General features: G+C 31.4%; 1 protein-coding gene across 2 annotated transcripts in view; it reads right to left on the bottom strand.

The window, feature by feature from the left end:
- LOC109609133 (nephrin-like) overlaps positions 1 to 14,389 on the bottom strand; it is a 199,636-nt gene that overhangs the window by 9,763 nt on the left and 175,484 nt on the right. For both annotated transcript variants that reach the window (XM_049961438.1, XM_049961439.1), the window contains 2 exons: positions 11,773 to 11,946; positions 199 to 499 (listed from right to left, as the gene is read on the bottom strand). In XM_049961438.1, coding sequence (XP_049817395.1) covers positions 199 to 499; positions 11,773 to 11,946 — 475 coding nt within the window. The remainder of the gene's footprint in view (positions 1 to 198; positions 500 to 11,772; positions 11,947 to 14,389) is intronic.

Here is a 14,389-nt window from a genome sequence, read left to right as displayed (position 1 = left end):
CAAGAAGTTAATTAAAATGTTTAGAGTGTCTGGGGGTCGAGTAATTCAATTTCGTCATTGTACATGATAAACAAGTCGGGAACGTAGTTGGGGGTGCCGGTGCCGGAAAATATCATGCCATTTTTAAAGGTCATAACTAGCAAGTGAAAAATTATATTTTCAGCACAATGAGTCCCTAGAATAAAATTTCGTACGTACCTCCATCAAAACCTTTCTTGCAAGTAATCAAAACCGAATGGTGGGTGACGTTGGCGACTCCACAGGTGTGGGGTGGATCGGGTTTGCCGGCTGGCACGATGTGATAGGTGCAAGGTACCCTCTGGACGCCAATGTCATTTTTGCCCCAGCACTGCAAAGTTCCATAGTCGGCGGCCAAACGGGGCATGTACGTGAGAACGCTGTTCCCGGTGCCGCTCGTGTACTCGCTCAGCTCGCGGGAAATCCCCGGCGTGCTGTTGAAACTCCAGCGGTATAATGAGGCTGGCGGCTCCGCATCGACCTGCAATCAGACGGTTGTAATGGTCAGAGGGACTCGTTTTTCCACGCGGGCAGTAAAAGTCTCCGTGGGGCGGGTTAAAAAATAACGGTGGTGCTGTATAATCCCGATCATAAAAAAATTGTCCAAGGTTGGGCGGTTTTTCGGGCTAACCGAACCAAAATTTCCGTTCAATCTTCTGACTGTCGTTTTGGTTAAGTGGCATAAAATATCGTTCCAATTATTTCGGTTATTTTAAAACTGATAAATGCTCACATAAATACCTTTATATCGCGTTGCAATTATTAGACTATTTAAATATAGTTACGTGGTTAACAAAAAGGTCGGTAAATTTCCGGCAAATAATGTATACCAGTGATCACGAAATGACAATGGAGCATTTGGTCAACCTAATTGAGCCATTCTCTACACACAGCTAGATTTATTGTGGCTATAATGCATGACTCTGATTTCACATTAATGTATAATTTCGGGTATGCATTAATAATACGGTAACAATTACGGTTCCAAAGGAAGATTTAGGCGATTCGAATTCTCATTAGCAATTAGTCACATTCTCTCAATTCTAGCTGTAATCTGAATAAAACAAAACATAATAACATGTGTCTAAACGATTAACTGTCACCATAATTCTCTAAAATGAAGTATAAATGGGTATAAATCGTATGATTCATGAGGGCAACTAAAATGGTCATTAAAATAATTCAATATAATTACGAATTTTTATGCTTCTACAAAGGTTACTCTCAATCTGATGTTGAAACCATAATTAAATAATCAGAAAAATAATTAATAAGTTTTATGTATTCTTATTAACAAATAGTCAGATTATGTCAATTCTAAATGATGAACCATCATCGTCATTTCCCTAAAATCAAGGACCAATGTGTATAAATGGTGTGACTCGAATTCTCATTAGCAAGTAGTAGTAAACATAGTAACACGAATCTAATGATGATGATAAAGTGTCATCGTAATTTCCCTAAAATCAAGTATAAATGTGTATAAATCGTGTGATTCATGAGGACCACTAAAATGTAGTCAACACCCTCCTAAACCAGTTAAACACCTAATTTGGGTTCCTACGAAACTTATTCTCAATTTGTTGTTGAATACCCTAATTAAATCATCAGAAAAATAACTAAGTTACTGATAGGACGGTATTTATAAAAATTATGAGGTTAAAAGGGAAAAAATATTTATAATCCATGTTCGATTTGGTGTTGCAGAAAGTGACCGAAACCGTATTGTTTTAGAACTAAATTTCGTGATTGTGAGCCGCATAAATTTAATTCATAATAGAATTTTAAGCGTAACAATGATCAAATTGAATTTTGTTGTTGTTGCTTTTTTTTTGGCAACAACCTATTTATAAAATGAGTCTCGTAGAAACTTGTAAAAAGCTGGGTCATTGTTTTTAGTTTTGGATTTATATCCGGAGCAGTCGTGCAAGAGTGGCTGTTAAGTTTTGTAACTGGCGAGGTAAGTAACTCCCCGAGATGCTGGGGCCCCACTTCGCAATTCCAGACAAATTCACGACATCCTTTAGAATTTCCGCCGGTGCTATTGTGGTAGTTTATATTGTGGAAAAGTTTAAGAAAACTCCGCGCAACTTTTCGCAATCGATAACACCAACCCGTTGTCCGCAAGTGTTTTAAGTTCGAGACGTTGCCACGGTCCAATACACTATCGCGCCAACATTCAATCTGTATTTATCACTAAACTGCCTTCCGTGCAGGTGGATTATTTCGTTGTTTTTCTTTCCCCATTTTATTGTGTATCTACAGCGACTTCTTCAAGCCAGTTCCTACTCACGTACCGCCAATGAATTCACCACCACGTCGATACGCCATCCCCCAAAACTTAGCTATTCGCAATGCGGTAAATCATAAGTATAAAAATCACACTCGCACAAAATGAGAACTGAATCACTAAGTGATCTGCACAGATGTTCCAACTTATTGAATTACATATATCGGAGAACTGTTTACTATATTTAAGATGGAGTGTCTGACTAGAAATTTATAAAAATTTATTTGACTTTAATGCATGATGTTTATGATGGAAGGATCCAACAAGAAAGGGGACCATATTCGTCGCGTGTAAATTACAACAAAGCCATCATCTTATTGCCACATAAGAGCAATAAAAGACGGGTTTTATGCTCTTATGGGGATGAACTCATTTCATGACTAACCTAAATGCAAATTGCTATTTATACATCAGAATGTCAATAAAACTGGTCTTATATTATAGTGACTTAAGGTATAATAAAAAGTATATTACTTGTAAAAAGTTTATCTGCACTACCATTAATTAAATAAAAATGAGAAATGTTTAACAATATTAATTAGGTTAGGTTATTAACCTAATTACTACTAATTATTAAGTACTTATTATTATAAAGTATTAATAATTAGTAAGTATTAGTATTAATTATTATTACTAATTATTATTAATTATAATTATTAATTATTAAGTACCTATTATTAATTATTACTAATTATTATATTACTAATTACTAAGTATTAATTATAACCTGAGTACGAATAATTATTGTATTGAAAGTTCTTTCTTCAATTAGAGGTTTAAAACATTAATTTTTCCAATAATTTGTGAAAATTCCAAATCCAGAACACCTCACGTATAAAGGGATGTAGGGATCTAAATGCGATTAGTGCACGTCTTAATTTTGTAGCTTATAGATTTAGGACATGTTTATCAAATTAAGTAGACAAGCAATAATTCTGTAATAACAGTAATAAAATCTTCAGAGTAAATATATTGCCCTCCATAAATCATATACCTTTATCCAACACATAAAGTGGAAGATGTACATAGATGTTTAGTAAAATACGTGGATAATTAATATGTCACATAAAATACAAAGCCTGATTAGTTTCGTTTTGGTATTTAAATGACCAGCACCGTAATGTGTAAAATATCAGTTTTAATCTGTATAAATAAAATTGGAAAGCCCACTTTCCAGTAAGTCGAATATTAAATTCGTGTAACGGTTGAGCCTCGGCTAGTTTGAAAAATAAATAAGTAATTTCAAACTTGAACGGCCACGTAATTAAAAATCATGTAAATATTGCATAAATATTTCATGTTCGAAATTAGGGTTTTTGAAGTGCGCCTGAATGCGGAGCATGTACATATTTTGCCAGACATATGTTCATCGCAGCATAAATATCCAGCCATATAACATACTGAATACAAATTATTAATTCAAAATACAACGTAGAAATTCAGCGGCTTGCAACTTGCACATAAAACAGAGGCAGATGCTTTAACATAGAGCAATATTACTGTTTATATTACCTGTTTATATTATATAGAGGTTATTAATATTTGCCCGTAAACGGAATAACAAAATCTCCGCGTCATAATATGCACTGCGGCTCAGAGTTCCCACAACAAAGAATTTCTTATTTCATCGCAAAGCAAAGTTAGTGGGGCGAACCGCCGCTTAAACAAAACATGCGTAACTTGACCGGCTTGTGCAATTGTTGACAAGTAATTTAACAAATTATCCGTGTAATTTAGCCTCGGGCACATAAATTCGCCGCGTCCAATGAAGTAGAAATCATTGGGTAGGAATTGTTTTAAAAATCCTCTAATTAAAACTGAAATTGAATCGAGGAAAAACAGAAAAAGGAAGCGTTTGCGTACGGTGGCATCAAATCTGGGTTAGTGGAACAAAAGCCCGGCTCCACGGCATTACATATTATTTCATTTAAGTGAAATATTACACTTTGTCGAGTGTGCAGTTTATACACCAACTTGTTCTGCTATTATGTTTGCCGCCAATGTGTGTATTAAAGCTTTTGTGTGTTTTCGTATGCACGGAGGGAAAACTGGCTCCCCACGGAAAATTGTATCGAGAAAACTCAGACAGCATGTTATACACATCAATTTCGTTCTATAGTTCTATATGTTAAGGGTTACGTCTAAGAATTTTAAAATAGGAGGGTGCATTTTCTGAAATAGATTCTTTTTGAGACTTGCCAACAATTTATTTTTGTTTCATTTGCCGATCAAAAGATTTTTACATTCAAACTTGTGCAAAAACGGTCTCGTTAATTAGTTTAAAAAAACAACACCAATCCGATTATTTATTATAAGCTTCAAAGGTAAAATGAATATTTTTCGTCATTAAAAAAGCTCAAATTTAAATTTTGTTATTAAAATTCTATCTGGAAAAAATAGTATTCAATATTTTTTGCGGCTTGATTATTTAATTAAATTAAAAGAATAACATGAATAAAAGTTTTAATATTATTCTAAATGATTCACATATACTTAATTAAGAAGTGTAAAAAAGATATACAGAGGCAGAGAAGTAGCACGAAATTTAAAATTAAACATTTTGTAAAGTATTTCGTGAAAGAATTTAATTCAAATTTTGTCCAGTCCGTATAAAAAATATACTTCAATATCCTATACGCTTTTTTTGTCATACATATTAAAAATGACTGGAATATCACTTTAAACGTACATATTAGTCTGGTTTGGTTGGCCAAAGAAACAGCACATTCAAATATATTTATGTTTTTTGCATTATTTAATAATATTCTTAATAGTAAGAATTTATTCTTAGTACAATTCATATTTCAGGGGGAAAAAAGAAACATTACACTCCAAGGAACAGAGAAATATAATTAACATAAAACATTAAGATCTACTAAGTATTGTAAGTTTTGTTGACGTCGCTAAAAAGTTCAAAATTGGTGAAAAGATAATCACATTTAGGTTCTCCTTGTCCAGGGCAAAGTTGTGAGTCTAAATCCTTTGAAGAATAGAGTGTTATGATTTTAAATAAAATTTAAAATGTGATATGATAAAAACAGAAAAGGTAGACAATATTTATTACACATTTTGAAAGAAGTAATAATTCACATAACAAAATAAAAAAATTTTAAATTTTAGTAAATAATATTTCAAGATAAAAAATATATTTAATATTTCACAATTCTTTTATCAAATAATTTGTGGTAAATATTTATTGAATATAAGTTTCAGTATTATATTCCATGATTCATATAAATTGATTGCATATACTTACATAGAAAAAGCAATTATATATAAGAGTTGAGGAAAATAGAAATGAAATAAAATCAAATAGAAGTTTATATTTATTACATTTGCGTGAAGCAATATTTTCACACATTTAACATTTAATTATATTAAACCACGGAATTTTAAATGCAAGTCAGTATTTAAATTAACAGCATTCAAGATCAAAGTTAAATTATAGTCAACAGGTAAATATATAATAAGCCAGGGAATGGGCAGCTAATTAAAATAGAAATTATTTCACGTCCAATTGCAAACACTTTTGAACCTCGCAAGCTGAAAACATTTGTGTGAACACAACAACAAAATGGAACATGGATTATGTTGTGTATTTTTTTATTATGTCTGAGTTATCTGTACATATTTGTGAACAATATGTTTTTCATATACTGAATAAAATCACGTAGTTTGAAACGTGATCTCCAGTAGAGACGTTTCATGTTTAGCTATCAATAGTGCTGGTAGTTTTATCTCTAATATATTTCTGAATGCGTTATAGAAACATGAAATTATTAAGTGGAGGAGCATGTTGTGAATAATATCAAATAACAAGCCAAAATCTCTTAACTATTGAGTTATTACAAACTTTGGGCATTTAATGACTTGAATGGGAGTTGGTAATTTTATTTAGAATACTTTGTTTTAAATTTACTGTGCAGCACAAAAATTTAATACTCCCTTAGGGAAAATTCACAAGGAATTCAGGTCTCAAATTATATAAATATATATACAAGGAAGTCACTTAGCGAGATTGTGTAGGAGAATTTATAAATAGAATAAAAGTAATACAAAATGTGAATGTTTAATTCAGACAATAATGTACCGTTTGGAATTGCAAAATAGCGGAGAAATAAAATTATACAGCAGACAGACTTATTCTAGAATACCGTCACTTAAGACTTTATTTCAAAATTACAAAAGCTTTTATTTCAGTGAGTAATCGGAGTTTCATTTTGTCAACCGCACTATTAAAGTTTTTCTGCCACGTCGCTATGTATCTTTATTTGATGTCTTTATGTCCTTCAACACTCAGTAAACCAGCGATGAATAAATGCGCATTTTGAACGTTGCAGGTTACATCCACGTCGACGAAACGGCATACATTTTAAAAAATAAAAATATCTACACATCGTCGAGCAGTACAGGTAAAAAAAACCATCCATCTACTTGGAGACAGCTCCATCGACAATAATTGATTGATTTTTGCGGTTACACAAAATATTCTTTCGACACTGATACTCTTGACACTTAAAGTGGTCTCGGCTACATTTTTGTAGGTCACCTTAACATATTTCGGGTTTGTAATGGCATTTTGTTAGTTTTTATTGAAATAAACGATAACAATTATAATTATTTAATAACTGAAGTAAATAATTTTCACACATTTTTAATTCGAAGTGTTATGTATGTTCGTATTTTTGTGGTAAACTTGTTGTGAATTTAAAAAAGTGTTTTTGAAATATAATTTGATACACTTTAGTATGTGGCTTTGGAAAAAAACAAGAAAAAAATATTTTTTTTAATCACAAAATTTGTTTGTTTTGTACTTTCAGTGTGTTTAATTAGCATTACTAAAACATCAAACAAAATAAATTTCTGTTGTAGCATTGTCGTATTTGTGTATAACTTTCAAGTCTCTTTTGAAAAAACAAATTTAATTTAATAACACAAGTATAATTTGAAATGGAGTGCTAGTTTTAAAGTTTTAAATTATTTTGTTTTAAATAATGGCGAATGCGCATATATATATATATATATATATAATTTAAATTTACAAAATACAAATATTTCCAGTTTAGTTTATTTTTCAAATGAAATGTTGCTTCAAATCGATTTGTAATTTATTTATATTTATGTACAGTTTATTTTATTGTGTGAAAATAAAACAATAAATGTGTAATTTGTTGTTTAAAAATATAATTTATGTATATAATTTTATCATGCGGAAAATAAAACAATAAAATTAATATTCCTTCATAAAAAAGGAAAAATCATCATTTCAGGATAATGTCCATAACCATTGCTAATTTATCATCCCGTATTTACTTATTTAAACACTTTGTTCCATGTCAGTGACAAATCAGCTTTGACATCATATTATTATAGAAATCTAATTAAACATTTATCCCCTGGACAGCCGTTAAATTAATATACTTCTTCTCAATTCGAAATTAATCGTTTTACGTTCTCCGAATAACATATATTGTCCATCGGAAAACAGGATTTCAATGGACCGCCAACCCGAACGTTTTTTATGATAATTGAATTCATCTTCGGGCTCTCGAAATCTCTATTCTGTCCTCTTTCGTGCATCGATGGTCCACCTAGAATTAATCGGCTTCCTTTATTCGTCAAATCTGATTTGAATAGGTTAAAATCCAGTGTGAAAATGGCACTTGACCCTGTCGTCCCTGGCCGCACTTTCACAACGGATTTCTGAATAAATGTGTTATGGGTATTACCGGACGCATACGAAGCCGATTTCGTTTCGTTATCTGATAAAAATCGACGGCATTTTTATTCGAATGGCGCAAATTTTAACGTACAGATGAATTTAGATGTGTTGCGGATAATTTTTGGTAATTTATGAACAGCCACGGCGCAGAAGAACGATCAGCCGTTTGCCCTGCGAAATTTCGCTGACAAAATCAACATAAAAACCTCGGAACACAAATTAGAAAATTATTTTAATTAAAGTTCTTTTTCCCCTGCCATCATGAACGGGGCCAATTTACTTATGCAATCTATCCGTCGCCTGTTCACACACACACAGACACGGAGGTGTGAGATTCCGCACTATGGTTAATATTTCGAAAAAAGTTTTCACGTTGCCTTTCACCAATTTATTGCTTTATTTCATAGACGGACTCGATATTAATTATGCAAACGATCCTTCGTGATTGTGTGCTTGTTATTTTTATACGAGTTCCCAGTCGTTGTGCCAGTAGTATTTTTTATAAATAATAAATGATACAACATTTTAAAATTCAAAATACAATACTTTATATTTTATGCGTTTTGTAAATTGCAGTTTCATAGCGGAATAAATAATTACCGGCGTGTGTGGTTCCACAAACACAATTACGTTTCTTTACGACAAAGTGAAATTTCAAAGAATACGTAGAATCTGTGACGGAAATAGTTTTAATTAAATTAAATACAGGCATTTCGTTTTGTTACCTTTCGTAAATTTATCATGTGTATGAAAATTTCTGCCGGATAATTAGTATATAATTATAGGAGAAACATTTTTAGGATTAAAAACTGGAAGTAATTAGACTTTGCTCTTATTAAAAATCTCAAGACTTACGTGGCCGTATGATTAAAACAACAAACAAACAGTTATAAAAGGTATAAAGGATTAAAGAAAACATATTTCTTTAGACTATACATTTCAAGAACAAAGTAGCTGTCACTGAAAATTAAGTCTTTTCGACTAAAAAGAATACATATATTTTCAACTAGAAAGAAAAATTAAAATGTCATAGTCAAATAAAATAAAATTGTTGTGATTCAACGATGCAACACAAATTCCTAACAAGAAAATTGTTATTTTAATAAATCTTTCTTTGTAAAGCTAGGCTAAAAGCTTGTTCACAAATACACGATGAATGATATCTGACAACTATTATTTATCATGTTTTATAATAAAAATGTTGATAAACTTTTAATGAATAAAAAAACATTATATCAAAAATTATATTTGCATAATTTTACTGCAAAAACTTCCCAACAAACATAAAATTTTAAAAGCCAGTGCAGATTATTTATATAATAATTTTTAGTTCAATAACAAGCATATAAATAAGTTTTATGCTTACAATGCGATATAAGAGTTATTAAAATTTTTCTATGGGTAAACTTAAACATAACGATCATTATAAAACTTTTATTGAGGTTGGATAAAGAGACATAATCAGTCGGCAAATTATTTGTAAATAATGGGACACCCCCAACGTATTGAAAAAGCAAAATCTAAAAATAAAAATCATATAAACCTGTTATTGATTGTACGATCAAAGTAATATATCAAAGGTAACGTTTGATTTTCAATATGTACGTAATTAATAAGGAAGCGGGACAAATCTTCGAGATTAAATTTATTACCGAGGTAGGGGGTTGACTTGGTTCCGTTTGCGGAGGACATTTTTCGGGCACCGTGCGTCTGGGGGCCGAAAAGGGGACATTTGTCGTGATGGCGGGCGGGCAAATCTAACCGGCACTTCATTTCCTGCGATCGACCTCCTGTTTTGTCAAGCCTCCCATAACGGGCTTCCGGCCGCGTGTTTGTCGCTCTTCTGACGTGATTACCGCCCCCCTCGTACCTGATATGGTAATAACCAGGCTCCCGACCTCTTCACGATGACACCCGGACTACATGTATTATGTACGAATCGCGTTTTCGGTAATTGGATGGACAGAAAGGCTATACCGAAAAAAAATATATTAACTCCATCTCCACTCCTTTCTACTTCGTCAAACAAACTTCGGATTTATACGTTGAGTAAATTGTAAAGGTATTAGCTTAACAAGTCGTGTCAATATGTAGTTGAACTGTTTCGTAAATAACACATTCAAATGGAAATAGTTGTGTTAAATGTACAGCTTTAGCAGGACATGAAAATGCATGTAATGGCGAGTGCAATGGAATTCCTAGATCACGGCCATAGACTGGAGCATTTCAGGACATTTGACGTATATACCATCACCCTTATGGCTCTTACGTACAAGATGAGCGTTCCTCTGGCCTTTACTTCAAAGCCATTCACTAATGAATGTCGGTATGGGCAACATGCAATTACATCAATTAAAATCACACATAATCTCTATTGAAATTCTTTGGCATTATTCTGCTACCGGCATTGTTCGACTTTTAATGATTCCAATGCAATTTAAACTTGTTGTGCTTCTTCAACTTGGACAAATTAAAAAAAAGAATATTCAAAATGTACTGCTAAAATAAATGAGAATTAATTATGAAAAGGGTGTCAATTACTGACCATGTTTTATTTATTAAAAAGCTTTTAAAATTTGACTCTAATTTGAACATTTTTTTTTTTAATTGAATGACAACCATATAAAATCGATTATGTTTCACGGCTTTTGTTAAAAATAGGTAAAAATATTAGTACAACGTAGAGTGTAGCTCATGAGTGGTTTTCAATCCCATTTATTCACAGAAGTCCTAGTTTCGAACAAGTATGACAAAAACATGTTTGTTTTCGATTCTCCCGGGGGAAATGGATTACAATTCGCAAAACGAACGATTATATACCGTCCTATTCGTATAATTTTGACGAATGGTTCGACAATATTTCCATTATTTAATGTGCAGTTTGCATTATCACCTTATGGGTTAAAGTTAATTCTAGTTACACGATTATGATTTGTTTTTGTTTTTGTGTTGTAAACACACAAATCAAACAGAATGAACATCATATTAATGGATAAATAAAATTGTGTGTAGGAAGGAGGTGATTGAAAAGTATATTTAATTAATGCAATCACCAATAACTTACGGATTTATTCAGTTATAAATTCCAAAATCTTGTAGATATGCATTTGTGCATAAAATTCTAAAGTGAAATTAAAAAGTTTGGTAAAGAGATTTCGTGGAGTTCAGCAATGCAAAAAATACTTTAATTAATTTTAAAATTTTGCACCAGTTTGAAATGAGTTTGTTTCTTTTCAGGTTTCATTTAAATTAATTGATACTTTTATTTTTAAATTTAACATAAAGTAGTATTTATTTTAACTAAAGGTAAATAAAAATGAGTGAAATAATAAAATGTGTGTGGGGAGAGAATTTCATGTTTGCTTTTGTTTATCTTTTATAAAACAATGTGATTTTTAAATCAACTTGTTTCAGTACAATATGTACATTAATTTTATTTATCCTTTTAAAGTATTTACGAATATGTATTTTGAAGTATATTTATTTTTCACAGTAAAAAACATCATACACCACTGGTAGCATTTGTAATGTTTAAAAATAGTTGATAATATTGTAAGTATAGGATGTTATTTGCTAAAAATTGTAACAGCATCAAGCTGAATAAAAATTTTCTTGAAAACGTTAAAACAAAATGCACATTTATTGAATATGTCCACCATAATTAGGCGGTATTAGTGTGCTAATGCAGTCCGCGAGCCACCCTGAAATATGAACTAGTACTTTTTGGGGTAGATCGGCTCACCTTGCACTCGACTTGGAGGGGCTCGTCTTTGGCCGCGCCGAGCACTTTCCTGGGCATAACGTCACCGCAGACCGGTTCGAATTTCACCCTCAGATGGAAGGGCGGACTCTTCGAGGTGCCCTCCTTGTTGGTGGCCTCGCAACAATAACGTCCTGAGCTAAATCTGCTCACACCCTGAAAATGACAATAATATTTATTTAAATCGCATCACTTGCAAATAAACTCTTTTATGGTAAAATTTACGTAAAATTTGAAAATGGTAATCATATTTTAAGTTTGAAACATCGTCAAAAAGTTAAATTTCTGTAGTACATGGTGACAAGAATACCATTTGCAAAACAAATTTTTTATGGTATTTTAGACTCAATTTTTAATTGTGAAGAAAAGTGACAGAACGATAGTTGAGAAATAAGTAATCACATTCTTTTTCATATTTTTCAACTATCCAGCCTTTAGACTCATAAAAAACTAGTCCAAACCAACATTTTCATTACTTATAGAGGGCTCTTTTATGAACATTTTATATAGAATACCTTCATTTTACTGAAACAGTGTCTTATACTGTACGTAAACGTACATTTTCTTTAATTTATAAAGTAACTGAGGCTAAACCAAATAAAAACGTGTATTTTTTTACCTGTTAATTTCTTCTCATCCTTTTACATATTACAAGATCAGGTTATATACGTTCAATTTGACTAGGACGAGAAGATTTCAAAATAAATTAACAAATGTTGCTAATCCAGCTCTCATCGAAAAAAGTCACGTTAAATACAGTCCATATAAATCTGTAAATATTGAAAACTTCAGATATATGTAGCCCTATATTTCACTGTCTAACCATCATTTTTCAGAAATTATCCTTCAAAAACATTAAAAAACGTTTTTTTAAATAAGCTGATACAGAAGGATGATGAATTTGTATAAAAATTAAATGACGCACGATCTTGGTTATCATTTAAGGCTACAGTTCAATCTCTTCAAAATTGTAAATTTATTTAAAAATGCTGTTGGATTGAATATGTCCTTAAAAATATATTTCCTGTACTCTCATCTAGATTACATTCCTCTTAATTTAGGAGCTGAAAATGATGAACAGGGTGAACATTTTCACCGAAATTAAATTACTTTGGAAATAAGGTATCAGGATTATTGGAAAGAGGGTATGCTAAGGTGATTAATGCAGGAAATTTATACGGGGAACTGATTATAAGAATAATAAAAAAATTCAATATACATATTTTTCTGAGTACAAACGGTTGATAAATTAAGATTATTTTATATTCAAATATTTAAAATTTATATTTAATTTTTCATAGTTAGTTACCAAATACGAAGAATTCGTATGGAATTTTAAAACCTATAAATATATATTATATTATCATCATAAATATTACAAAATCACCTTTGAACTGTTTCAAGTATCGGCGTTTAATTGTTCTAATATTGACCATGCACAACATCACAGAGTCAATTTGACTCAACCTTGGACATTATATGCAATCAATGTGTGCCGGCATTGATTTGCGTTTTCATCAATTGTGTTGACGATATCCTCAAACTCGGTGAATCATTTTAGCCGTGGACAATAATTATCTAGTTACGTCTATTAAGTACATCCCATGCATGTTAATCGACTCTAGATGGGACATTAGCAGAAAATGCGCGGTCCATCGAAGTTCCGGGATAATCCGATGGTCTCATGTGTGCGCAAATTAATTACATATTTGAAACACTTCCGGCTCAGGACAATTGCACGTTTATTTTCAGATAATGGGCCCGCGGTTTTGTATTTTTTTTTCCATTTATGTATTCCGTATCGTGTCCAGTGTTTTATCTTGTTATAATCGCGTATGACGTGCATCATATTTTATTTTAATATAATTTTATAATTTTGAACCCCATTCTATAATTTTTCTTCATTATGAACCGTATGGTTTTAAAAACATATGATTAAAATTTATTGCAGAGGGTGGACATGCTACACTATTAATTAATTTTAATAAGTTTATAAGTAAAATAACTCCATTTAACGGGACAACACATTAATATTATTTAAATTTTAATTATGTAACAATTCATTTTCCATTGTAGCTCTAATGACAATTAATTATGCATAATTTAAAACATTATTTAAAAATTGCAGTATCATTTTAAATTACAGGATAAAATCCTGTTACATTAATTTAAAAAACTGGTTCAAACAGTTGTATAAAGTGTATTCCAATTTTCATTATAAACAGGCTAAATGTCGATGTAAAACAAATTACAGTTCACTAATATAATATGAATAAATTTGCATTCATTTAGTATTTGTGTTAGTGGCAGGTATAAAATATTATGGCTGAAGCGCCACAAACATTGTCACATAGCCACTACAACGTCAGAAATAAAGTTTAATTTGGCAGAAAGCTATAATAAATGGTATGAAAAGCACGACAAAGTGCGCCAAAAACTATTGTTAATAATGTTACTCGCCTCGCAGCGTCGAAACTTTATTGCATTCAAACAAAATAAATATATAAAATATAAAAGGTCTCACATACTTTTGTTTTTGTATCGTGACATATGATTTTCACACAAACTTATGTTTGGAATTCGACAATGCCATTGAATA

Source organism: Aethina tumida, chromosome 1 (genome assembly GCF_024364675.1).
Source record: "Aethina tumida isolate Nest 87 chromosome 1, icAetTumi1.1, whole genome shotgun sequence".
Lineage (NCBI taxonomy): Eukaryota > Metazoa > Arthropoda > Insecta > Coleoptera > Nitidulidae > Aethina > Aethina tumida.
The sequence above is the reverse complement of the archived record's forward strand: the minus strand, read 5'-3'. Positions and strand labels throughout refer to the sequence as shown.